The 27,367-nt window shown below is 32.8% G+C and overlaps 1 protein-coding gene across 4 annotated transcripts in view; it reads right to left on the reverse strand.

Moving 5' to 3' along the window:
• The window catches only part of COP1 (COP1 E3 ubiquitin ligase), a 218,309-nt gene that overhangs the window by 39,539 nt on the left and 151,403 nt on the right, over nt 1-27,367 (reverse strand). For all 4 annotated transcript variants that reach the window (XM_031936930.1, XM_031936929.1, XM_031936932.1 and 1 more), the window contains 2 exons: nt 19,266-19,390; nt 8,960-9,120 (listed from right to left, as the gene is read on the reverse strand). In XM_031936930.1, coding sequence (XP_031792790.1) covers nt 8,960-9,120; nt 19,266-19,390 — 286 coding nt within the window. The remainder of the gene's footprint in view (nt 1-8,959; nt 9,121-19,265; nt 19,391-27,367) is intronic.

Genomic DNA, 27,367 nt, shown 5'->3' on the forward strand with positions numbered 1-27,367 from the left:
TATATATTTTTCAATAACAAAAAACCTATTCCCTTCCCTTTCCACCTTCTCTCTCCAAAAAAGGAAAGGGAAAAAAAGTCACATAACATATGCATAGTCAAGGAAAAAGAAAATCATTGGCCATGTCCAAAAAACATCTGCCTATAAGTCCATCACTCTCTTTCAGGAGGTGAGTAATATGCTTCATCATTTGTCTTCTGGAACCATTATTGGTCATTGAATTGATCACAACTCTTAAATCTTTCAAATTGCAACATTATTGTTACTGGGTAAATTGCTCTGGTTTTGATTACTTTGACTTCAGGTTCCTCTGAAACTGTCTTTTTCATTATTTCTAATAATAGCATAATAATATTCTAGTACATACAGTTTTCCTTAATTTGTTCATCCAATTCCCAATTGATGGGTGCTTTCTTTATTTCTAATTCTTTGCCATCACATATAGAGTTGTTAAAAATGTTATTATACAGATTTGTCCTTTCCCTTTTTCTTTGATCCCTCTGGAGATCCCCTTGTTTCTGTTTTTCCACAGTCTCTTGAACACATATAATTTTACTTTTTTGGCAATTTTGCCAATCTGATTGGTGTAAGGTAAAGTCTCATAGTTGGTTTAATTTTTTGCGAATTAGCAACAAATTGTTATCACTTTTTTTCATATGTCTATGGTTTTTTCCTCAGAAAATTGGCTATTTGTATCTTTTAAAAAATAGATTCTCTTTCATTCGATAATTTTAATTTGAATCTATTGATTTTTGTCCTGAAAATGGCTAAGCTATGGTTGTCTCTGAACTTAGTTCAGAAAATCGGATAGCCTGTAATGAGTTAAGTTTAGAAATCCAGTTCTCCCGCTAATCACTGTTCTGATGGACATCAGAGAGTCTGATCTAGTACCTTTATACCACCAAGTCATTGTTCAAGGATAACTGGCTTGTTATCCAAAGAAGTTTGATCCACTAACTCTAATGTTTTAGGCACACTCAAACAATGAATACCTCTTAGTCACAGGATGAAAAGAAAGGGTTGTTCTTTGTTCCCAATTTCCAATCAATCATGTTTCTCCATACTTCAGCACTATAACCAATCACAATGATTTTGCTATTGATGACATCAAGCTCTTTTAACCAATCAAAAGTTGTTCTTTACTTAAAAATTATTTTCTATTTTGTACTTCTCCAAACTGCAAAAGAGAGCTGGTCCCCTGATTCAAGGTCTTGGCCTTTCTGAGGAATCTGAGATTCTATTTATTGGCAAATTCATATTTTACAAATAAATTGATCATGCTCAGAACCTTATACCTCAGTCTATCTTAACTGTTACACTTTCATTTTTTATCAGTTGGGAAATATCCTTTTCCATTATAACTTTATTGGCATTTATTCAATTGGCATCTTTTCTAATCTCATATGTGACATTGCGCTCTTTGACACTCCTCTTTGTGTTTTCATAGCATTGCTCTTAGTTCTCCTTCTCTATGTCTGGAAGCTCCATGTCTGAAAAACTTCATCCATGTTGCATGTTCTCATTTTAGGTGTTCCTTAAAGCTCAGTCATTGGCCTCTTATTTATTTATTTACTTTTTTTGCTGGGGCAATTAGGATTAAGTGACTTGCCCAGGGTCACACAGCTAGGAAATGTTGTGTCTGAGACCAGATTTGAAATCGGGTCCTCCTAACTTAAGAGCTGGTGCTCTATCCACTGCACCAAATGGCTATCCCTCATTAGCCTCTTTTTTTTTTTCCTTTTCCCTTGGTCTGGTGACCTCATCAGCTCACACAGTTTTCAATTATCAACTCTATAAATATAATTTTCAGATCCCAGTCTCAGTATCCTTCCAAAGCTACAGTCCTGCATTATTAACTGCTACTGGATATCCCACAGATATTTCCAAGACAGAAAGTCCAAAACAAAACTCATCATTTTCTTCACATCACTCCCCCATACCCACCATTAACTGGAACTTCGCTATTATTGTATTGGAGAGGTCTCCATCATTTTTCCAATCACGCACATCTGCAAGTTTGTTTCCATCTCAATTCCTCATTCTTATTTACTCCATACATCTTCTCAGCTAAGTCCTGTAATTTTTTTTTCTCTATAACTTCTCTCAGATATATCCTTTTCTTTTTTACTTTCACAGCTACTATTTTGCTCCAGACCCTCATTATCTTTCATATGACTATAATGTCATTAACAACATTTAGCATTTTTATAATGTTTTAAGGTTTCCAATGAACTTTAAATATTATTTTATTGAAATAATTTTAAAATTTGACATCTTGTCTCAAGCTTCTCCTTCCTGTATGAATCCATCTTCCCTGTACCTCCCAAAGTAGCATTATCAGAGGAGAACAAAGGTCATATACGAGAGACATTGCAAAGGCAAAATCAGTAAGGCTTAACAGTTTGGAATGGGGAGTAAGAGTGAAGAATTAAGGATGTAACCTTTTATGTAGGCCTGGTTTTGACTAGGAGAATGGCAATGCCCTTGTTACTAAGAGGCAAAAGAGAAAAAGGGAAAGGTTTTTGTTTTCTTGTTTTTTGGTGGGGATGTAGAGAGAAGAATATTAGGTGTTCAGTCTGGGACTACTACTTTGAGATATTTAAAAGACATTCACTTTATGATGTTTAAAAGGCACTTATAGATAGGAGACCAGAAGTCCAAGCAGAGAATAGGCCTGAATAAACAGATTTGAGAATTATCTACAAAGAGGCAATTCTTTGGGAATTCTTAGGAACTGATGAGGTGGCCAAAAGAAATAGTAAAGAGGGAGAAAAGAAAAGGACTCAGAAGAGAGGCTTAGGAGAATCCCAAGTTTAGTGGGTGTGGGAAGACTGAAAAGGGATGGTAAGATTGGTAGGAAGAGAATCAGGTGACAATATCATCAGGAAAACAGAAAAACCTAGTGATGATCCTGTAAAAATCTCCTTAAAAGGTTTAGTTTACAATAAAATACATTAAATTTAAAAATAAAATCTGTCAACAAAATCAAAGAATTTCAAAATTCATATATTAAGTTTAATGATATGCTATATATATTTTTTGTAATGAATAAGAAATTGACAAATATTGCTACTTGGATACTGATAGAACAGCAATATTCTTTTTACAATAGAAATGTTAGACAAATAATTCATTCTGGTTCACATTAATCCTATGATGAAAAACACTGAATGTTTTGCAACCAATTTTAAATTGCTCAGAGGATAGTTGTCCAGAAAAATAAGGACTCCTAATTCTCCTCCATCTTGTTTCCTATTGCTTCTCATTATGTATTTTACTATTCCCTCCATCGAAGAGATAAGGAAATCAAGAAAAAAGGAAAAATTCATATCATTCCAATTTACCAATTGTTAACATTTAGATTTATAAACTTTATTTGGAGAAAGACAAATATTCCAAAATGAGGTTTTTGTTCTGTAGATTTCATTTACCCAAATGGCTGTTCTGAATTAATAAATGAACTATGTATCTAACTACATAAACAATAGTTAAATGACAATCAGTGATGATTCAGAAACTGAATCCAAAGCTACTAATAACTTGACATTCCAAAACATATATATCTGGAGCACTGGCTATTGAAATAAACCAATTTGTGCTTATTTCAAAGACTGTACCATTCATTCATTCAACCCGAATGAACTGAACTTATTTCAATGTAGTATGTCATATAACATTCAAATGTTATAAAATTCAAATAAACACTGAGTTTTAGCATATAAAAGTAAACATTTAACTAAATAAACTGAGTTTATTTAAGTTTGTGAGCAAGTTCTCTTCATTTCTCTTCCTTAAAAATAAGCGTTGAGGAAATTAAATTTACAGATATTAATCCATGTTACAGCTGAGGGCTTAAAATATAAAAAAAATTAAGAAATTCAAAATTATGGATGATATTGCATTTTCTCTACATCTTAACATAAAAATGAATATAAAAGCAAACATTAGAAAGAACTGTTGATAAAAAAAATAATTGCGAATGGAAAAACAATGAAATACTAATACCAACAGCTGCAAGTTATTTTAATGTATTTGGTTAAAATGATATATTATACTACTTATTATAAGTGAGGGTATAGGGCAAAGGGAGGGAGAAAAAAAAATTGGAACTTTTTGCAAAGTTTTTGCAAAGGTGAATGTTGAAAACTAATCTATGCATATATTGTGAAAATAAAAAGCTTTAATATATATTGATTGCTAAATGACAAATATCCAAAAGTACAAAACTGAGATTCTGGTAAGCAAGATACAGGAAGGATTATGCAAATCTAAAAGGTCTGTAGAATAAATCTAGAAGGTCCACATGTTCTATACTTCCAACATCAATTGTTATCATTAGGATTCTTTTTTACCCTACCAACAAAAGCAACATTTCTTTTTCTTGTTGTTAAGAACTTTCTTAACTTTTAAACTTTGGCAAAAGATAAGTATTTGTTACTGTTCTGCCACTGCAGAGCAGCAATGAGTAGAGTGCATTCTGGATTTGAAGTCAAGATGACCTGGATTAAAATTCTGCTTCATTCAGTTACTAATTGTGTGACCAATGGCAAGTGTTAAGTCCTCTCAAGCTACTTCAATACTTGTAAAATGGGAATAACAGTACCTATTCTCAGAATGTGAAGAAGAAGACTCAAATGAGATCATGTTTGTAAAGTATTTTGCAAATCTTAAAGAGTTATACACATGTCAGTTATTGGTATGAAAAATTCTTCTAATCCTTCTTATTGAGTTTCAGACAAAAGAATCCTGGGCAAAGTCAATATCTATTCTGTCATATTTAATATTTTATATACATGTGGAAGAGAAGATTGCTTTTTATAATAAGATAAAAGCATTATTAGGCAAATTTATCTTTAAAAGGCTCACTGAAAGCATCTTCAAGTACATGTGGAACAAAGAAAAGTAGTCCTTGCTCCAAGAAAGTTCACAGTCTAATGGAAAGACAACATGTAAACAACTAAGTACAAACAGGATGTAAACAAGAGAAACTGGGTATCATCAATCTAGGAAATGTACTATTACAATTTATTGCTTCCACATGGCTTTGATAACTTTTGCTAGATCTTTATAAGCATTCTACATCATGTATCTTGACAATTAGTAGGATTTTGTATGGCAGTTATTTATCAAAAATGTTCCCAGGTGTTTATGAATAATTGCTATGGACAGGTGACTTTAGACATTTCTTTCTGTGATAACAATCTAGTTGTAGTACAGTGACTCGTTCTAGGTCTTATAGATAGATATTGATAGTAATTGAAAGCAGACTGTAAAACTAGGGTTCTTTCTACTATGCCACCATTCACAAGAGGAAGCTTATCTAGATATTCCTCAGAGAGAAACTTCTGATACCATCAGATCTTAGTCATGGCATATATTCCATTGAACGCAAAACACTTTTAGTCCCATTTCATAAATATAGTGAAATGTACATGCTGGAAAAGAATGTAAGATGAAGTAAAGGGGAGAAGAGGAGCTCTGAGACAACCGCCTCAATATTTCCAGTGAAATGAGGCAAATGAGGTTATAGGGATAGGCATGTGAGAGTTGAAAAGTTGAAATGGGTTAAAAAATTTTTTAAAACAGATATTTAGGAGGATGTAGATACAGAGGATACATAGCCCTACTCTGAAATATTAGATCTAACACTTAAATAATGACTGGATTTTTTTGTAACTCATTATGGTATAACCAAGACTAATGGACAGGAAGTTTTTAAGAAGTAGCTTTGATACAGTAAAATATTTCCTAACAATTAGAACAGATTAAAAGTGAGAACAAGTTGTCTTGGGAAGTAGCAAATTCCTAATTTAGTGAGATTTTCAGTCAGAGAATGAATAATCACTGAACAGGAAAATATGGAAGAGATTCCTTTTCAGACTAGATAACTTCTAAATTCTATTCTTATTCTGAAATTTCATTAAGGTAATTATTGTGTGATTAAAATTCCTCTCAAGATCCAAAAATAAAGAATATACTTGATATATTAATATATCAAGAATAAAGCAGATAATTGATATGTTTCTTATGGGGATTGCTTAAACTTAATGCAATATTTATAAACAAAGGGACAGGTGTCATCATACACCTAGGATATCTGAAATTCTTATTCTTAAAAACCTAAGAAGACCAGTAAATGAAAACTAAAATATCAACAGGAAGAATAAGAATTGTTTTTAATCAGGAGAAAACACAGAGATTAAAAAGGGCTCTTTCCTAATAAAAAAAGGAAGACCAAAAAGTATTGGCAAAAAGTGGCTTTGTTAGGTAAACAAAACAAAGAAAAATATTTTAAGAATTTATCCAAAAACTTGGATTTATGTACACAAACAATTGCATTCTATCATTTTAAGAAAAATGCATGTATGAGACTGAAGGTGTACTTTTGGGGGAAAAAAGTATGAGAGTTGGAATGAAATGTGTTTGTTTTAATTTGTTTTAATGATCTAGTGTTGAAAACAACTGCTATCTACTAAGTATAATTTCACTCCCAAATAATGGAACAAATACTATGAAGAAAAAAATCTATAAGCACACACAGAAATCCTTTTCTATGTTTTTTGTTTCAATCATTTTAAAAAGAACAAAGTCATATAACATCCAAAAAGAAACTGGGCCTACCATTAAAAGAAACTGTGCAATCGGTAGAAATGGGAAAAAAATAGTCATGAATTTTCTTAACTTTCTGAAATTAAGCAAGAGGAAGGAAGTAATAAACAGTCCTGTGACCATGGTAGCTATCTGATATTGTTTTGTTGCCTGTTGTTCACTCTTAAAGATTATAAAAAAGATTAATACCAAATATACCTTGCAGATTATATGATGCAGAAGTGGAAAAATTCTAGCCTATGAACTGAATCTGGATCATAGCTTAAGAGGTTATAGGGAAAGTACCAAAAAGAAGATGATCATTGCTTCTAAAATTTTAGTAATGATCAGAGCACCACATTATATACAAAAATGCTACAATCGACAGTTGAGAGATATCTACATTGTAGCCTCTTCTCTAGTTCCTAAGAGGGAAGCTGTCTTACATTTCCCTCTGCCAAAGTCTAGTCCCAATGTTTCATCATGGCTTGAGAAAGACATTGGGTTTTCCAGCTATTGTGTTGTTTTTTAGCTGTGTCCAAACTCTTTCATGACCTTTTTCAAACCCTTTGGGTTTTCTTGATAAAGACATTGGAGAGGTCTGACATTTTCCTCTTCATCTCATTTGATGAACATGAGATAACTGAGCCAAACACGGTTAAGTGACTTACCCAGAATCACACAGCCATTAAGCATCGGATGCCAGATTTGAACCCAGAAAGATAAGTCTTCTTGATTCCACATCCAGCATTCTATCCACTACTCACACAGAGTGGAATGCTAACTCTTGGCTTGTTAAGAATATAGACAGCTTTAAAATGTGGGCCCAGCAACAGACTAGAGGTCTTCTACTATTTAAGAAGAGATGGAGGAAAGGTTCTATCACATTTGCGACAGTGGAATGCAGATCATATCTTGAATATTTTCTACCAAGTTACAGAAGAGTGAAGATCTGCCCTGGTGCAAGAACTAAACACACCAAAGGAATCATGGACTTAAGAAGTAGAGAATTTTTTTGTTCTAGTTGAGAAGCTTCAGATTTCTTATTCATAATTTTAAAATAGACTATTTCATATCACTCTCTAAAACATAAAATTCAAACCAAAAAAACAAAAAACTCCCCCCCCCCACACACACAAAAACAAAAAATCCCACCTTACTAAGTTAAGTTGTATTTTACTTCTAAGTCTCTTGTTTTTTTGAGAATCTTAATAAAAATGTATCCATTCTAAGGAGACCTGTTAATTTTTTAATATATAGTATTTTCAATTTTAACAAAATCAGTCAGGTTGACGTACATACCAACTCTCCAGGTGAATAAAAACAAAAATCAGAACGATTCTGGTACAAGAAATAAAAATTTATAATTTGTAGCAAAAAGCATGACAATAGAAGAAAATGTACATACATATACATAAACACACACACATACACGTAAAGCCAGTGAACCTAAGCAATAAATTTTAACCTATATAACATAATTCTTGGGACAAATAGGTAGTGCAGTGAATAGAGCAACAGCCCCAGAGTCAAGAGGACCTAAGTTTATACTGGCCACGGATACTTTGTGTGACCTTAAGCAACTCACTTAACCATGTTTGCCTTAATTCCTCATCTGTAAAATGAGCTGAAGAAAGAAATGGCAAAGTACTCAGTATCTTGCCAAGAAAACTCCAATTGGGGTCAGAGAGAGAGTATGACATGATTGAATGAATTAACAAAAAGTAATTCTTAATACAAAAATAAAATTATATATAAACAATTTCCTTCAAAGATTATATGAAACAGAAAGAATGATGAAAAGTTCTCAAATATGTCAAGAGAAGAAGTAAAAAGTAAAGTTTAAAAAAAAAAAAAGCTGAAGAAAATGACTAGATTGCAAAATGGGAGGCAATGAGATAAAAGACATTTTCAAAAAAATAGCTTCAAGAAAAGGGGGGAAATATGTTTGTTTAACCTTAAATGTCAGAAAGACAGGATAAAAAGCCAGATGAACTCTTGGTGTTATTCTAAATTCTTTAACTCCGGCCTGGAAAAAATATAGTTTATTGCCTAAGAAATTAAATAAAATATGAAGATATTTAACCTAGTAATCACATCTTTTCTAGGAAATAATTCTGCATTAACAGAGTATTGAATTGCATGATTTAGACATTTTTTCCTTTCCTTTCCTATTTTACAAAATCAATAAAATATCAATTTTCCCACATTACTTAAATAAATTACCATTAAAATTGTATGTTTTATTGCAATGGAACACTGTATACTTAGACAATAAATAAAACTGCTAATTCTCCAAATAAATCTTTAACTTAATATTTAAAATAGTTATGTAGGAGATGGATCAACAAAAACATGATTTGAAACTTACCCCATCTGGTAGTGCCCTCCAACAAACAGCACTAACAAATTCATTTGTGTCATCTTCTTTTCGGTCCTTGTCTAAGACACTTTTGACTGTATCAAATTTAAAAGTCAGCAACGTCTTTGAAAGGCCCTTGTAGTATAAGTAGAGGGAATTATTTTCACTTCCTGGAAATAAAAGCACAAATTATTTTTAGAATGTAAGAATTTTTAATATATAGTCATTACTTATATAAACTCTGACTTAGAAAATATGTGAAAAAGAGTAACATGTAACAGGTCTAAGAAGGCAAGATGAAGCCAGTTTGTAAAGGGCTTTAAATGATAAATTGGGGTATACATTTCATTTCATTTCAGAAACAATTATGAGCTACTGGAGAGGCTTCCGAGAAAAGAAATGACATGGTCTGACCTGTGGTTAAGGTATATTACTTTAGAAAATCTGTGAAGCATAAACTAGAGAGGGAGAAAGACGTGAGGCAAAAAGACCAATTAGGAAGCCTGATACTACAGTTTAGGCAAGAAGTGATGAGAACCTGAAATAGGATGTTAGCAAAATCAAAGGAAAAGAAAAACCTGAATGGAGGGGATGCTGGAAACAGAACTGAGATTTGGTGATTTTTTTACCTGTAAGGAGTGGGAGAGAGAAATGAAAACATTTCAACTGATTTATTCAAGGTCCATTCTTCTCATTTTACTTAAAATGAACTGAATTCTTGGTCCTTTTTAGGAGATCAAGCTGCTGATGCTGATTTTTTAAAAACCTACTGATAGCTGATACATTTTAATATGGTAAACATTTCCCAAATGCTTCACAAAGTATGGTTCTTGAAAACAGTTAAGCAAAATGCTAAACCGGATACTTCAAGTGATTCACAGTGTAGACTTTAAAGGAAAGCCCCTCAGTTAACTATAAGACCATCTAGTCCAAAAATTACCTTATAGATGTTTTATGAGGGTCCTAGAAAAATGGTAAATTGATTATGAGTTAAATAAGGAATAAAGAGAGAGTTTAAGAGGAAGAAATTATGGATAATTACCCTAGGGTCAAAGCTCAATTAGTCAAGTGTTAAAATGGCTTTCTTGTTTTACTCTGGACTGTTAACAAGAGGATGAATTCCGATTCTATATCCACCCAACGGGTCTATGAAATATATTTTATTCATATCATGTGCAACAAAGCATATGAATTTAAACATCAAGTTCTCTCTCAAAACTCTATTTCTTAATTTTTGCATGTAATTTTAAAGAAACATCATTATACAAACATTTAAGTAAAATGGTTAATTTGTCCTAGTTTCCTATGACTGGTTTAGAAGCAGTGAATTTGGTGTCAGTTCCTGAAAATATTAACAGATTAACTGTTATATATACCAAGAGAAATGAAAAATCATAACTGACATTGAGGGAAAACAACTATAAAACAAGGATTTTTTTTTTTTTTTAAAGCACAGCAGCCTGGAAACAATTATACAATTGTCTACATACCCAACAATTAATAAGGATGATCTTTATCAATAAAAAGCTAAACATTTTTTAGGCTTTAGAAGGCAAAGATTTGTGAACTTTTCTATCTGCCCATTGCATATCAGAACAAGATAATATGAACCAGATAAAGAATAAAGCTAAATCCATAAAATAAGATGACAAATATACCACAGAAAGAATAACCTCATGAAATAACATTGGAGATCTTAAATGTTTAACAAGGTTTTTCCCCAATCACTGTCTCAACACAATAAACTCATCCCACATATCTGATACACATAAGAAATAACAATTTTGTAGACTTTACCCTTCAAGGTTGACTAGTAAGGTCCTTATCTTATCCCTAGACTAGTAAGGTACCTATTTTATCCCCTAACAATAATGACCCAGCCTAAATGCCATTACACATCTCAAAAAGCAAATGAGAATGATTTTGTTCAATTACTCAAAGAAAGAGGGAAAGCAACTGGAAGACAAAGGGTAGTATAGAGCAATACATGAGAGGGAAAGAGCTTTTACCCAAGGAAAAAAAGACAAGAAAATCATTTGGGAAATTACTATCTCTTTGAAACACAATGTGGAGGCATGAAAGAGCAAGTGCAACAACTGACTGGGAAAAAAGGAGACAAATGGAAAGAGGCAAATGCTGAACTCAAACAAAAACTAGTTCATAAATAAACTTGAGAAAAGTTCATAAAGGAAGAAGTACTAAGTAAAAATTGAAAGTGAGATCAAAATCATGGAAAAATACATCATGAGAGAAAATGAACATATTCCCTAACCAAAAACAGTTCTATAGAACCCTGTAGTTATTCTTTTAATAACAACATACTTTGGAATAATTCAAAAGGGAATTCATATTTTCAATAAAAAACTGGAAAAAAGCAAACAAGATGTAAAACAGAAATACATTAGATTATTAAGTCAAAGAAGTAAAGATCCTGAAAGATATGTTCAGATTAGAATATAAAAATATAGAAATGGAAGAAAACAGAAAAAGAGAAATAGAAGAGAAACACAATGAAACAAATGTTAACGTGAATTAGAAAGAAAGAAAACACCTCTACAATATCATGAAGAAATAACAATGATCATACATCTTCTGGGGGAAAAACCAAAACAAATCATGATAGATACAGAAAAACTATGAATATGAGATAGCAGGTAATGTTACAATTATAATGCTCAGAACTTTTAAAAGCAATCTTAAAAATCTTAAGTTATAAAGGAACAACCAATCACTTCTCCGTAGGGATATTCTCAGAAACTCTGTGGTCATAAGAAATAGGAAAAATGAATGAAAAAATAAATTTGAAAAACCAAAAGAGCTTAAATTTTAACTCATGATAACAAGCTGAAAAACTGCACCAAAATTAGCAACTTTTAAAGTTAGAAAAGAATGACATTTCTACACAAATAACAACAAAAATGAACAAAACAAAACAACAAAAACGACAACAAAAAAAGATATGAAGAGAGTGTCAATCCTGCAAACATTACCAACAAGGGGAAACACATGAAAAATAAGTACCATTATCAAAGACTAAGTAATGAAATCAATTATTGTTTTTTTTTCCTTTAAAAAAAAGATTAAAGGGAGGAATGAGAGAAAAAAGAGATCAACAAAAGGACAAAAAAGACTAAAAGTTAAAATCTTAAAGGGAATTTATTAAATAAAGAGAGAAGAATTAATGTCCCATGGATTATTATTAAATCACATCAAAACATTTATCATATTCAGGTCTCCTGAACCTGAGTAAATCAACATCTTCTCTGGAAAAGGTAAAACATATAGAAGAGCTGGAGATGAACTTCCACTAAGAAAAGTGAAGGGTGAATAATTTCTTTAGTCTCTCAAAAAAGAAATAAAATATATAGAGGAACTGTGGGAAAACAGTATAGAAAGTAATGGAAGGCAATGCCGTATGGAAGGAATAAAAGAGAAATCTTGCTTGGAAAGGGAAAGAGTGAGAGTGCTCATAAAGAATATTAATCCAACACTGCCTTATAGTATTAATGGTGAAGAGGGGAGAGGGTTTGAGGCAGCAAGAGGGAAGCTTCTATTTATAGAAGAGAGGAAGAAACTACAAGTGCCATAGCTATTTAAAAAGATTCCATTCCTAAAAAGAAGAAACAATAACTATAGTTTACTCTAATTAGTTTTGCTGTAGGTGAAGCTGAAAGTTTCTTTGAAGCATAGCCTCTTGTAGCCTCATAATTTGTCAAAAGTGAATCAATTTCTTTTAATTTCTGAAAAAAATACTCTCAAATCCCAAAGATAAAAGCAGCTTCTATCAAGGATACTCTCAAATTACTCATTATTATTCATGTTAAGAAGATTGCTCATCCTAACAAAACCACCATTTCATTAATTGTATATCATCTTGAGATTAATTATGAGCCAATCAATTAAAAATCCCTCTATCCACAGGTACCTGCATCTAAGGTTGCTGAGTTTGAATATTTCTTGAGTCTGGTAGTTAATCTTGCGTGTGGAAAGGCTAGTTTTGTGTACTCTGGGCAATTAGTACTCCAAAAAAAAAACTGTTCTCCCAACACAGGCTAGATGACCAATGAGCACTCAATTCCTTAAGAATACTTCAAGAGTGAGAGACTGTCAAAAGTACAGCTTTTTCATTATATTAGTATGACCAATCTTGCCTCAAATTGAAATATTGTTTAAGACTCATTCTGTAACTTTCACATGGATTTTCATACCACTATTCATCATGCAGGAAGCTGGCACAGGACTACCCAAAAAAAAAATCTATAAAACTGGGAAGAGTATGTACTTCATCTAGTCATAAAGGGACCATCAGAATCATTCCTATTTCTAGCACTCAATGTCCAATATAGTTAGTGATACAATTCATCAATGCAATAACTCATATCCTTCAATAAATCTCACTATAGAAAATATTTGATTTTTATGTCACATTTTAAATTGACATTTTAGCAGGTCTGAAGATAAGTTTTACCATTTAGATAACATTGATTGTCAACTGTTGAGGAATTGAAAGAAAAGGTTTCTTCACCCTTGTTATTTCTTGGAATTACTTAGATAAATTTTAAAAAGCAGGTCAGAGTTTAAAAGACAAGAGATATTCTAATGGGTTTTCCTGAAAAGAATCTATAACTTGCTATAGCTACTATTATTAAGTCATTTTTCAGTCATGTTCACCCCCATTGGGAGTTTTCTTGGCAAAAATACTGGAATAGTTTGGTATTTCTTTCTCTCATTCATTTTACAGATGATGAAACTGAGGCAAACAGGGTTAAATGATTTGCACAGGGTCACACAACTGGTAAGTGTCTGCACCTGGATTTTACTCATGAAAAAATATTGGACACAAATACAATGACTGAATAACAAAGGGGAAAGCTGTCTGATGAACTTGAGACCTAAAGGAAATCAGGCAAGTCAATATAATCAGAATAGATGAGAAAGAACACTCAAGGCATGGGTGACATTCAGAGAAAATGCCTGGAGTAGAGAGATGGATTGCCTTGCTCATGTAACATCCAGAAAGCCAGATTATTCATATATACATATATGAAATATAAATAAATGATACTGTAAAAACACTGTGAGGAATGTTAAAAGTTCAAATGAATTGAGGCTGGAAAGGGAAATAAAGACAAAGCAAAAAAATTGTTTTACTTTTTTAAAAAGCAGAACTGCAAGAAAAAAAAGGATCAAATAAAGGGCAAGACATTTGCTTGAAATTGATGGTTAATAATAATAACCAACAACAATGTTTTCATTTTCTCTACAAAGTATAATAGCCTATACATTAGAAACAATATAACAAAAACTATTACCAGGGAACTAACATGTAAGATAAGTAAGGAGAGAACAAAGTAACAGAGTATTGGCCCAGATGAATTATATACTTGGATTCTGAGAGAATTGAGACAAGTGACTACTAAGCCACTGTCAGTGATAATTTGAAAAAGCATGGAAAATGAGAGAAGATTACAAGGGTAAAGAAGAGAACAGAATTTGTAAATTCCGCCATTGAATTTGGTGTTAATTCTTGGGAAAATTCTAGAATAGATCATTGGGAAAACAGCTGTGAAACATCTAGAATGGGAGGGAAGCAGTAATGATAAAGAGCCAAGCACATTTAATCAACAAAAAGTTAATTTACCTAACTTCCTTTTTTTTTTTTTTAAGGATTACTAAATTTGGGACAAATGTTAGAAATATATAGATATAATCCCCCTAGATTTTCACATAAATCTCAATGAAATATTTAACATCATTTTTTAAAAGAGAAAGTAAAGAGATATGGATTAAAAATAATTAAGTCAAATGTATGTAGTACTAGTTAAATGGATATTCCCCAAAGATTATCAGTAAATGGTTCAATGTCAATATGGTAAGAGCTCTGTGATAAAGTATCTTATTGATGTGTGATGCTTAACATTTGTGCTAATATGTAATGATAAGTGAGAGCACTGGGCTGAAAAAGGGATAAACACAAAGTCTTGCATTTGGTCACAAAATTTTAATTTCACAAGGAAAATATAAGAGGCAAGGACATGTTTTTGTTGTTGTTTTGGGGTGTTTTTTTTTTTTTTTTTTTTCTGAAAAAGAACCAGGGGCTTTCTGATTTTTGATGAATCAGGTGTATAATGTGGGGATCAACAAAAGTTAATGTTATCAAGTATTGTATCACAAGGGAAATACCAGGTATGAGACGATGATCCCATTGTACTCTCTGCTTGTTAGATATCATTTGAAATATTGTATTTTAGATCTGAAAGGCAGAGTTTTTGAAGGACATTGATATATATAGACAGCATCTAAAGGAGAGTGACCATGATGGTAAAGAGTTTTGAGACCATGCCATATTTCTCTCTCTTTTATTTTTTTCATGTGCCCAGTAGATCATCAGGGAATATTCAAAATATATAACAATAAATTACTGGTTCGAGAAAAGATATACAATAGTAGAATAAATCATATTCATGTCCATCTTTTCTGTACTTCCTTGTAGGTTGTTCTTTTGTTCTCTGCTGTGCACCATTTTTTATCTTCTTATTTTTTCCCTCTCACATCCACCCCCCCCCATCCCCAGGTAGGCTATAGTTAAGCAAGGATATATTTATGTATAAATACATAGATACATACTTATACACACATACCTACACACATCTTTCCTACCCCTACTAACTCTTTAATTCTATTCCTTAACTTACCTAACATTCCCCCATCCATAGATCCCTCCCTTGTCTTGTCTTCCACCCTTTGCTTTCTCCTCTGTCCATTTCTCCTCCCTCATTTCTTTATAGAATTTGGAGGGTGAAATACTCATGTCGTGTGTGTGTGTGTGTGTGTGTGTATGTGTGTAGAGGATATGTGTGTGTATCTGTATATAGTGTTGTCTATTTAACCCATTCTTAATGTGAGTAGGTTTTCAGAGCTACCAGTCCTACTCCCTTCTCCGATGCCTACATATCTATTCTTCTTCTGTACCTTATCAGTATAACATAATTACTATATTTTTATCTTAAATTCTGACCCAATATTTTTTTTTGAGCCATTCAACTGCTGATATCAGTCTTAAACATATGGTGTACATTTCCATGTAAAAAACAATCTGCCCATATTAACTTCCTTGAAACTGATCTTTAATATTGGTTCTTTTATGTTAAATTTTCTATTGAATTCAGTTTTGGTTGAAAGAAAGCCCTGAAAATCTGCAAGTTCATTGAATGTCCATTTTTTAAATTCAATATTATGAATAATTTGGCTGAATATGATATTTTTGACCACAGACCTAGTTCTTTTGATTGCTGGGAGATATGATTCCGGAACCTGCAGTCTTTTATTGTGGCTACTGCTAAGTCCTAAACAATTATAATCGTAGCTCCAGCATATTTGAATTTTTTTTTAATTGTTTCTTGCAAAATTTTCTTTTCATATGGGGGTTGCAAAATTTGGCAATAATATTCTTATGTACTTTTGATCTCTTTGAGGTGATGATTGGTGGATTTTTTTTTCTATTTCTATTTTCTCCCTATGTTCTATTACTCCAGGACAATTCCCCTAGATTATTTCTTGCCTTATTGTGTCAATGTTCTGTTTTTGGTCATAGCTTTCAGGTAATCCAATTATTTTTCTATAGTCTCTTTTTAACCTATTCTTCAGATATAGTATTTTTCTTATGTTTCACATTCTGATCTATTTTTTCATTCTTTATAATCTGTTTTGTTATTTCTTGATCTCTGGTAGTTTCACTGGCTTTGAAACTATATCCTTTTCTAGTTAATAATTTTTTTTCATAAATTTCTTGTTTTTGAGAGATTGTTTTTATTTTTTAAGTTTTCCTCACTGTCTCTCATTTGATTTTTAAATTCTTTTTTTCACTTCTATAAATTCTCTCTGGCGAGGGAGTCATTTAACATTACTCTTTAGAGTAGAAGCTTTTTAAAAATTCAGTGTCCTCCTCTGAAGATGAATCTTTGTCTTCCCCACTTGCAACATAAGTTTTTATGATTGGGCTCTCTCTTGTCAGTTCATTTTTTTAAACATGAATATTAGTATAAGCACTTCTAATCATGGGGTTAAGGAATGGTATGTCTAGCTTCATTTCAGCTTTGCCCTTTAACCTAGAACCCCAATCCAAGAGCTCCTACAAGGGCCCACAGCCAACATTGTCCCTGCTCTACTGCTTCTGCACTTGCTAGGTGCTAGTTCCTCCTTGCCCAGGGCTGCATCTCTGCAGCACAGCTGGGTTTGATGTTCCCACTTAGCCTAGATTCACTCAATCTTCATGGACTCAGACTCAACACATAGTGCAGGAGATGAAAGTTTCTATGGTTCCTTCTGAGGCTCCAAACAAACCCAGCTGGGCCCAGGGGACCCCACTTGGTGTTTATGCAGAACTATCCTAAAGTGTTTGCCCTTCACACCGGCTAATTCCTACCAAAGGTTTTTCTTCAGATCTTCTTGGGTTGATTAGGAGGATCTTTGTTCTGCACAAAGTCTTCTTGGTTTTTCATCAGTCTCTGTTTGCTGTGAGGCACAAATTTCTTCTGATTTATTCCACCATCCTTCCAGAATCCTCCCCATATGATTTCTTAAAGAACTGGACATGTTTAGCCTGGACAAAAGAAGACTTGGGGGAAGATATGATAGCTTCTTCAACTGTTTTTAAAAAGTATCAAATGAAGGAAGGATTAGATTTCTTTCTTTTGCTCCCACAGGAAGAACCACAAACAAGTAAAAATTGCAAAGAGGCAAATTTAGACTTGACATTTTTTTAAAAAGCCCTTTCATAATTGGAGCAGGTGTCTAGAAGGTTTCCCTTCTTTGGAAGTCTTGAAGCACAAGCTGCATTGCTGGTTTCTTTGTGTGTTAAAGGGGATTCTTTTGCTATATGAATTGGACAAGATAGTTGCTCAGATCTCTCCCAAAGCTCCATTTCTGTGATTCTGTGACTACATCCATCTCTAGCAGAGGGCTTGCTTGCATCAGGACACAAAATAGTAATGGTAGCAGAGAGGTGAGAGGACACAAAACTAGAAATAGGATAAACTGGCCTTAGGTGGAGTTTTCATAGTAAGAGCAGACAAGAGGGCAGAGCAGAGTTCCTGAGTAGACACAAAGTAACTTCCCATCACATGAGATTACATTCTTAATCATACATCATATATAATCAAACAACATATACAGTAACTACAACAATGTAAACAAATAATAAAATGAAATTGAACATTGTACAATTTTAATGGTAAAGACTGGATTCAAAGAAGAGCTGAGTAAATGTGCTGCTTTCTGCTTTTTGTAAATGTAGAGGCTAATGGGTATATAATGTTGCATATGTTGTCACATACAAGCAATGGTAAATTAATTTGCTGACTTGCTTTTAAAAAAAAAACTTTATTATAAGAAAAAAAGCTGATAAGTAGGGAAAAGAAAAACTAAATACTTGGAAATTAAATTGATGTGGAAAAAAGTCATCAGTAAAAATAAATTTTAAAAAAAAGACAAAAAGACAAGAATAATTATTTTAGAAACATTTCCGTTAAAGTAGTTTTAAAAAGTTTATTCTTAAAAAGATACTTTAATTATCTAAATTATGTCCTTTAATGGATCATTTCATTCAATGAAACACCAGTATGACCATATTTAGACTTTTAACATAGATATTTATATAAAACAACTCAGTAAGTTAAGTTAATAATTTTTCAGAGTTTGTCTATCTGATAGTAGGGCAGGCAAATAATATATAATGTTAATACACATATAAAGTGTACATTAGTGTGTATATACATATATATAGTGGGGTGGGAAAATTACCAAAAAAAATTAAATCTGGTCCATAAAGCTTCCTCCTAAACATATATACACTTATAATTATGTGTATAATTTATATATAAATAAAAGTATATATACACAAATGCCTGTGTATGTGTGTATATGTATATGTGTATGTATGTAAGCAAAGACCTATATATTTCTGTAAATACGTAGAGATTGGAGATAGATGACTGAGAAACATAATGGATAAAAACACATGATAGAAAGACACACAGAAGATAAACAATGTATTTAGCAGTCCATTTATAAGATATAAACAGATGTTAAACAGCACCAAGGAAAAGGTTGACACAGGATAACAGATTTACAATAAAAAAGGAAACATAAGCATGGTCTAGTATAATTTCTTCATTTTAAAGATGAGAAAAACTGAGGCCAAAGGAGAAATGATTTGTCCAAGCTCTACAAGTAACACACAGGTGCAAGTCCAGAAACACTAATTCCAAATCCGCTCCTCATTTTATTTCACCATACTGCTTTAACTTTAACTTACCACAGGCTATGTAATCTCCATTGGAAGCCAATCCAACAAAATTCTTTTCATTGATATGGCCCTTGAAGGAACGCAAACAGTGTGGTTTCCCTACATTCCACAACTTCAGTTGACTATCAGTTGACCTGAGGTTAAGCACAAGAGTTAAAATACATTTAAAATTTTCTAATACAAGCAATAAAATCAATCTACCAGTTTCACTAAACAAAGGCTTTGCTTTAACCCCTTTTTCTTATTTAAAGTTTATTTCCACATTATTTTAAAAACCTATAAAAGCCTTTTTTTTTTTTTTCAGTTATTTTATATCATCCCTTAAAGGGTCCTAACAACAAAGAAATTGTGAATAATCAACATGCCTGTCTTTCTTTTCTTTTTTTTTTTAATGTTAAGTCAATACTGTGACAGATTTATTTTTTTTAAAAAAACTAGGATCAAAGATCTAGAAATAGATGGAAATTTGGAAATTTAGAAATTTGGTCTCATCTCTTCATTTTCACAAGTGTAAACCAAGGCCTGACCAGTGTGCATATGTATCTGCCCAAGGTCACACACACACACACACATACACACACACACACACACACACACACAAAATAAAGAAACATTATTTGTATGTCTTCCAAGAGCAACTTTTAATTTTCTATATATATTTCAAAGTATATACATGCTTATAGAAAGTAAAGTCTAACAAAATATGATGAAAAATGTAACCTATAAAGCAACAGAAAAAAATTGGAAAAACATATGTAAAAATGCATTGTTGACATACATTTTTAAAAGGAAGTAATAAACTCCATTCGTTTATTCTAATTAAATGCTAACAAATTATTCTATCAAAATTAACTTCTGAAATTACTAAGGTTCTAAAAAACACTCTTTGAAGGATAAGACTTTTTTTTTTTTAACTCTTTCTCCACCATCTAGTACACTGTGGATTAATGACTGTGTTGCATTGAAAAAAGAAAAGCAAAAAAGCAAAAGCAAATTGCTATTTTAAGTTTAGTTCAACTTACAGAGGGTCAATATTTTGGGCAAGATAGTTTTACCCATGTAGAGAGAGTATCACCTTCTATACAATCCTGCCTCTTAATTATGTATCTTTAGACTAAATAATGATACAGCAGTTCCTTAAAAAACTATAACATAATTAGTCCTGAGTGGCATCCATTCAAAGCAAAATATAATTTTGAGAACTGCTGTCTTTTTAAAAATTAAATTGTTTTCAATTAATAAAAAGGTTTTCTCTCTTTCCTACTTAGTCTCAACTAGAAGGGGGAAAAAAAGGAAAACAAAACCATTACATTAAATATGCACAATAAAGCAAAATCAATCCCTGCACTTGTCTAAGTGTCTCTGCACATCTCTATCAGGAGATGGGTAGCATGCTTCATCATGAATGCTCAGCAATCATGGTTCATGCCTGTACTGATCAGAGTTCTTTGTCTCTACAATGTTGTAGTTATTGTATAAATTTGTTTGCTGGAAATTGTTTTCGGCTGCATTAGTTTTAGCAAATATTCCCCAATTTCCTCTTTTTCATAATTTCTAACAGGACAATAATATATAACAATTTGTTCAATCATCCACCAATTCGTGGGCACTACCTCAAATTCCCGCTTCTCTTATCTCTTAAATATATAAGCCTAATACTGGTATTGCTACAGCAAAGAGCATGCAGTTTAGACACTTGAGGAATGTTTCTAAATTGATTTCCAGAATGGATAACCTAATTTATAGCTTCACTAAGAATACTTTGATGTAATTGTTTAATCACAGGCCTATCAACATGTCCCATATCCTTTTTTGTAAATTTTACCAATGTTCTAGGGGTGAGGGAAAACCTCAGAGTGGCTTTATTTCTCTAATTACTAGTGACCTGAAAATTTTTTTCATATTATTAGCTTGAATTTCTTTCTTGAAAAGCTGCTTATTAGTGTTCTTTGACAATTTTATCAATTGGGTATTGGATCTAAATCTTACAAATTTTAATTCATTCTTTACATATTTTGGAAATGAGTCTCAGATTAGAAAAACTTGATATAAATATTTTCCCCAGTTCCATGGTTTCCTTGGCATTTTAGTCAGATTGGTTTCTTTGTGACTTTCTTTGCTTACCACCCCTGTTTACAAAGATGGGGATGCTGAGCAAGAAAGTCTGATCAATGCTAGTGCAGAGATGCTAATACAAACGTGTTCTGCTCCCTTGGCTCTTTCCTCTTTCCTTCACTTAGATACCAGTTATAGGTTTTTACCTTTTCTTTCTTTGTAAACTCCTATTTTTGCATAATTGATGCTCCTAGGTAAGTTTGTTGCATTTATTACTAATTCCTCTCCAATCTACTCTCTTATTCTCCCCCACTCCACTTTGTTCTTTTGTTAAATGTAATATTTATCTTCACCCCCATGTTGCTGTTCTCTATCCCACTTTTAGAAATCTATTTGAATTTTTTGGCAGTTTAATTTAATATTTCTTTAACCCTCCCACAGATATTAACTTTCATTGGGTCCATTCTAATTTTCAAAGAGTATTTTTATATCTCTTGGGCTAACCTATTAATTCTCCTTCCAGATGTTTTCTCTATCATTAATGCTTTTGCAATTTTTTATTCTAGTACTCTCATTTTATTAATAAAATCCTTTATTAACTTTTGCTTGATTTCTTCCAGGAATTTCGGTTAAACTTTATTAAATAAGTTGTACTTTTCTTTGACAGTTTTAGATCTTGGATATCAGCAAAAGAACCTGGGGTTCATGAATTGTTTAAAAAAAAAAATTGGGACTTCTGCAGGTGGACCCAAGATGGCAGAGTGAAGCCAGAAAGCTGCTTGAATTGTCCCAGTTTCCCCCAAAAAACACATGAAACCAAGCCTCTGAACAGAGTCTGATGGAATGAAACTACTGTACAGCTCAAGACAGACTGGAAAAAACTTCAAGAAAGGTCAGTCTCACGAGATGAAAAGGGTGTTCAGCCCACCTCAGACAGAGGCCTGGCTCAGTAGAGAAGTAGATGAGGGGGGCAGTCTCAAGTCCCAACTCAGAAGGTAAACTCTGGGAAAACAGGCTATTTCCTGAAAAGAGCAGGTAAAGCTACCTCTGCAACCACAAGGGGCCCTTGTGCTCAAAGCCAAGGCTGAGAGCTGCATAGGAAGCTTAAGACAGTGTCCTTACCCTAGAAGCAGAGCTCAATCATAAAGCTAGATGTTCTTCCATAATAACTCTTTATGGTGGGATTCGTCTTTTGTTTTCTTATCTTATTTCCTAAATTGGGAAGTTGTGTTAGGGCCAAGCTAACATATCTAGGCCTTACTTGTTTTTGTTCTATATTACTTTTGCCATGATTTTTTTCTCTGGGTATTGGGTGCTTGTGCTGTTCAAAAATCTCAGGAATAGCTCATGTTGTGAACCTGGAAGGTTTCAATATTATGCAATGCTGCCTGATTTAGGATGAAGTCTGATCTTTGATCTCTTGGTATAAGTTTTGTAAATTATTATCTCATTTATGAGTGTTATAATACAACTGAAGACTTGGTTTTGGTTGGAGCTCCAAGAGATCCCTAGACCAGCAAAAGATAACTGGTAAGTTCTAATGATTCAGACAGAACAGCAGATTCCCTCTTGGTCTAAGCTTCTTACCTTAGTTATTGAACATCAGGGTTTAGACCACAGTGGGAGTTAAAAATAAAAACGTGACTCCAAAGTCAGAATCACAATTGTTCTGATTTGTCTTCCTACTTCTTGCTCAGCACATTAGCTTAAACCCACCACTGGATGTCCTTTTTTCAGGGTTCCTTTGATCTAATACCTAGCTCTGGAATTTGAGCAACAGAGATGCCAGCTGGTTCTTATTCCCACTCCTTACAATTTCTGTTGCCTTCATAATGGTCCAAAAACCTTTTCTTGGCACACAGAAAGCAGAGAAAACTGTTGAGGAGCAAATCTTAGGCAACCTTAGACTAGTGGGCAGGATTTGGAAGAAGATTTAGCAAAATAGACTAAAAAGGAAAAGTCACAAAGGTAAATGTAGAAAACTGACAGGAAGCAATGTCACAAAATCCTAAAGGGAAATGGGTATCCAGAAGAAAAATGTGATCAACAATTCCCAGGATATTAGAGAAACAAATGGAAAAAAGGAAGGTATTTCCTGAAGAGTGTCATAAGAAAAATTATAGACAACAGTTCTGAAAAAATATTAATAAACTCCTAAGTTTCATTAATAGAAAGTGTCCAAAACAAGACAGAATAAATTTATCTGTATAATATCCTTGTCAGACTACTTCTCAAATATTATTTCATACTTTTAGAAGGTACACTGATAAATTATATGTCCAAAGGAAGAGAATCACAATGGTGACTAACTAAAAGCCAAACATGGATTAGATGGATGAAATGGTGATGATAATATTTGTCCAAATCCTTGAATCCTTTACCCTACTGTCCAGCAATTACAACTATGCTTTTAGACCCAGTCTTGGGGTCTACCCATACCACCTATCTTCTCCACTGCTGTTTACTGTTAAAGTCTCCTGCAAAAAGTCACACAACTATGTTGATAAAGATTTGTTAAAAATTCATGCTATGTCCTGTTTCAACTTGATCATCATGCTAATGCCAATCCTTTTGCTTCCTGAAGACTGATATTATCTCCATGCTTAGGGAAGCTATTCTAAAACTTCACTTAGTCTCCCTTGTAGGCTCATCCTAGCCTCATAAATGTGGTTGTTTTCCAGAGCTTTGTTCTTAGTGTTTTCTTCTCTCCCTATACTATCTCTTAATAACTTCAAACATCTTAAATCTACATCTAACTCTAACCTCTCTCCTAGGCTCCAGTCCTACAGATACGCTTCTTTGCCACATATCTTTTCCAGTTTGATATCTCATAGAAATATCAAACTCATTATGTTCAAACCAGAACTCATTGTCTTTTCCACTAAAAACATCCAAACATCTCTTTGACTTTGCTATTTCTCTCAAGAATACCACCATTTTTATAGTCACCTACAATTTCATTTTCATTCATCTCCACCATTTAATTACTTGTTAGATCCTATTGATGTTACCTCCTCATGTTGTTTCCCATCTCTCCCTTTCTTTCTAGCCACACTCAGATCTCTCTAGGTCTGACCACTGCCTTCTCAAATACAGACTACTCCAATAGTCTAACAAGTTTCCCTATATATTGTCTCTTCCCATCCCACTCCATCCTTCACAGAGCTACCAGTAGTATTCTTAAAACATAGGTTTAACTATATCACTTTGCTGATCAAGAAGTTTCACAGAAACTACTAGGAATAGTAGGTAGAAATTACAGGACAGCAGATTGATTCTTAATTAAGAAAATGTTTATTAGTAATTACTAGCTCTTTGAAAATGGAAAAGAAAAGTGCCTTTTGATACAGTGAAATTTTTTTTTAATTACCCAAAGTTCCATGATTTGGTTGCCTTTTATTATGGGTTTTAGACAATGGTTCATGTTCCATTTAGAATTATGGGGCAAATAACCTACAATAACCTTTCAAAGACTGTGACTCTATATTATTAGTGCTGGAGATGGCAAGTAGAGAGAATAAAAGTCATATTTCATTAAAAAAATGCAAACTTATTGAGTTAAAGAGCTATCAATTTTTAGTACTTTAAACCTTAAATACTGTCATTTTTCATAACCAAACAATCTACCATAAAGATATTTATTTATCTTGTTAAGTTACAGTAATCTCTAGTTTTTAACGACTGGTTGTAATTCACAAAATAAAAATTTTATCATCACCCTGTTAAGATTTGAAGAAAAATTAGAAACATGATTATTTTTGAAAAACATTCCAGAAAGCAGTCCCATTTAAAGTGATGTGAGAATGATACACTAACTACTCTATTTAATTGTTGCAATTATGTACAGTTCCATTGGGAAAACTGTTGAAAGAACAGGTAAAGAAATTGAGTTAGAAACCAATGATGTTTTTTAGCAATGTTAAATGTGGATAGACATGAAACAAAGTAACAAAAGAATAGATCCCGTCCATGTCAGATTTAATAAGACATGGATTACTAACTTCCTAACGTGCTTTATTTTATTTACTACTCATCTAGGCTCCTTAACAATAAAATGTAAATAAATGGTCACCTTTTTTTCACTAGTCTTCCATATATACTAACTTAAGTCAAGTATTACTAATGAACAATATTATCCTATGATGCTTTTATTTTCCTGATAATTTTCCCCTTTGGAATATATAAAGTCTAATGAAGGAAAAAAGAAACTCTACTAAATAATACTTTAGTTATTATGACATAAGTCTGACCATATTACTTTCCTGTTCAAGAATTTTTGGTGCTTCCCTATTGCTTCTAGGATAAAATATAACTTCTCTGTTTAGCATTCACAACCTAGCTCAAATCAATTTTTCCAGATTGATTTCTTATTATTTCCCATTACAAAGGTAAAACATTATTTAAGTACATGATGTTCTGCTTGCTATTTCTGCGCCTTTGTATGGACTGTCCTTCATGCTCCTTATTCCATCCTGTGAAATCCTTCTCTCAAATTATGACTTGGCTCTAAAATGACCTATTATGTGAGGGTCTGACTAGTTCCTATTAATATTAGCAACCTCTTTCCCAAACTATGTCTGACTTTGCATCTGTATATATTACAATTTTCTGGGTAGAGCATCCAGGTATCTCTATGACAATGTAGGCAATTTATGGGCAAGAACACTTTTCACACCATTTTTGTATCCCTTGTATCTAGCATGTCTGAGATATCAAATAAATGCTTAAGATCTGTATTCAAGTTTGGCCTCTGAGATATTCTGGTTGTATGACCCTGACCAAGTCATGTAATTCCCTCCATGTAAAAAAAACTCTCTCCAATGTAACATATTACAAAGCAGGGGATTGTCTGCTTATACTAGAGGGAGTTTCCTTACCTTAAGTGAAATAATTTTTCTTGTTTCCTTCCCATCAAAATGGATTCAATAGCTGCCTTTTAGAGAGTCAAGATTTTATTCAAAGTTTCTAATATGTTATAGCATTTAATTTTCACAACCAGTCCTTAAGAGGTAGATTGTTATTTTTAGCTTCATTTTACAAAGGCATGAAGCAGTGAGATAGTGCAGTGGCTATAGCACAGGGCCTGGAATCAGGAAGACTTGAGTTCAAATCCAGTGTCAGATACTTAGCAGCTGTGTGACACTAGAAAGTCATGTAATCCCTGATTGCTTCAGTTTCCTAAACCATAAAATGGGGATAATAAGCACTTACCTCCCAGGATGGTTGTGAATATCAACTAGAATAAAATTTGTAAAGGTTCCTATCAAAGTGCTCCGCATATGGTAGGTGCTATAAAAATGTTAAATTCTCTTTCTTATCATTATTATTTGATGAAACTGAGGCTAAGAGAACTTAAGTGACTTTCCCAGTGTCAAACATATAGTATGTGAAGCAAGATTTTAGTTCTGGTTTTCCTGGCTCTCAATTCACTGTGCCACATAGATGCCATATTAAGTGGGACTACAACTGTGCATATACATACACAAATACATAGATGCAAAATTAACTATCAAAAATTTTTCATATTACAGGCTAAAGAATAATTGTTTTGCTTTGATTTTTGCTTTTTATTTTTAGCAACACGGCTAATATGGACATATATATATATTGTGTGATTTCATTTGTATTACTTATATTGCTTGCCTTCTCAATGAGTGAGAGAAAAGTACAAAGAAGGGAGAGAATTTACAACTCAAAAATTTAAAAATAAAAAATTTCTATGAGACAAAAAAGGGAATATTTTCATATTAGAATTTTACATATTACAAAAAAATTAGAAATATCTCAAGATCTCTGAATTTGTAATAAGAACAATAATATTTGAAACCTGGCTCTGATACTTACTGCCAAGGTGACCTTAAGTAACTTAACTTCTCTGGGTGTCAGTTTCATCATCTGAAAATGAGGGAGATGGACTTGATGACTCTAAGTTCCCTTTCTGGAGCTAAATCTGGGATCCTGTAAGTAATGTGAGGGAATACAGTAATGAAATTAAACTGGACAAGTCTGAAAATTATTGAGAACTTTGGGAAGACCTTTACGAAGTACAATGTAGA

The sequence above is a fragment of the Sarcophilus harrisii genome, chromosome 4 (genome assembly GCF_902635505.1).
Source record: "Sarcophilus harrisii chromosome 4, mSarHar1.11, whole genome shotgun sequence".
Taxonomy (NCBI): domain Eukaryota; kingdom Metazoa; phylum Chordata; class Mammalia; order Dasyuromorphia; family Dasyuridae; genus Sarcophilus; species Sarcophilus harrisii.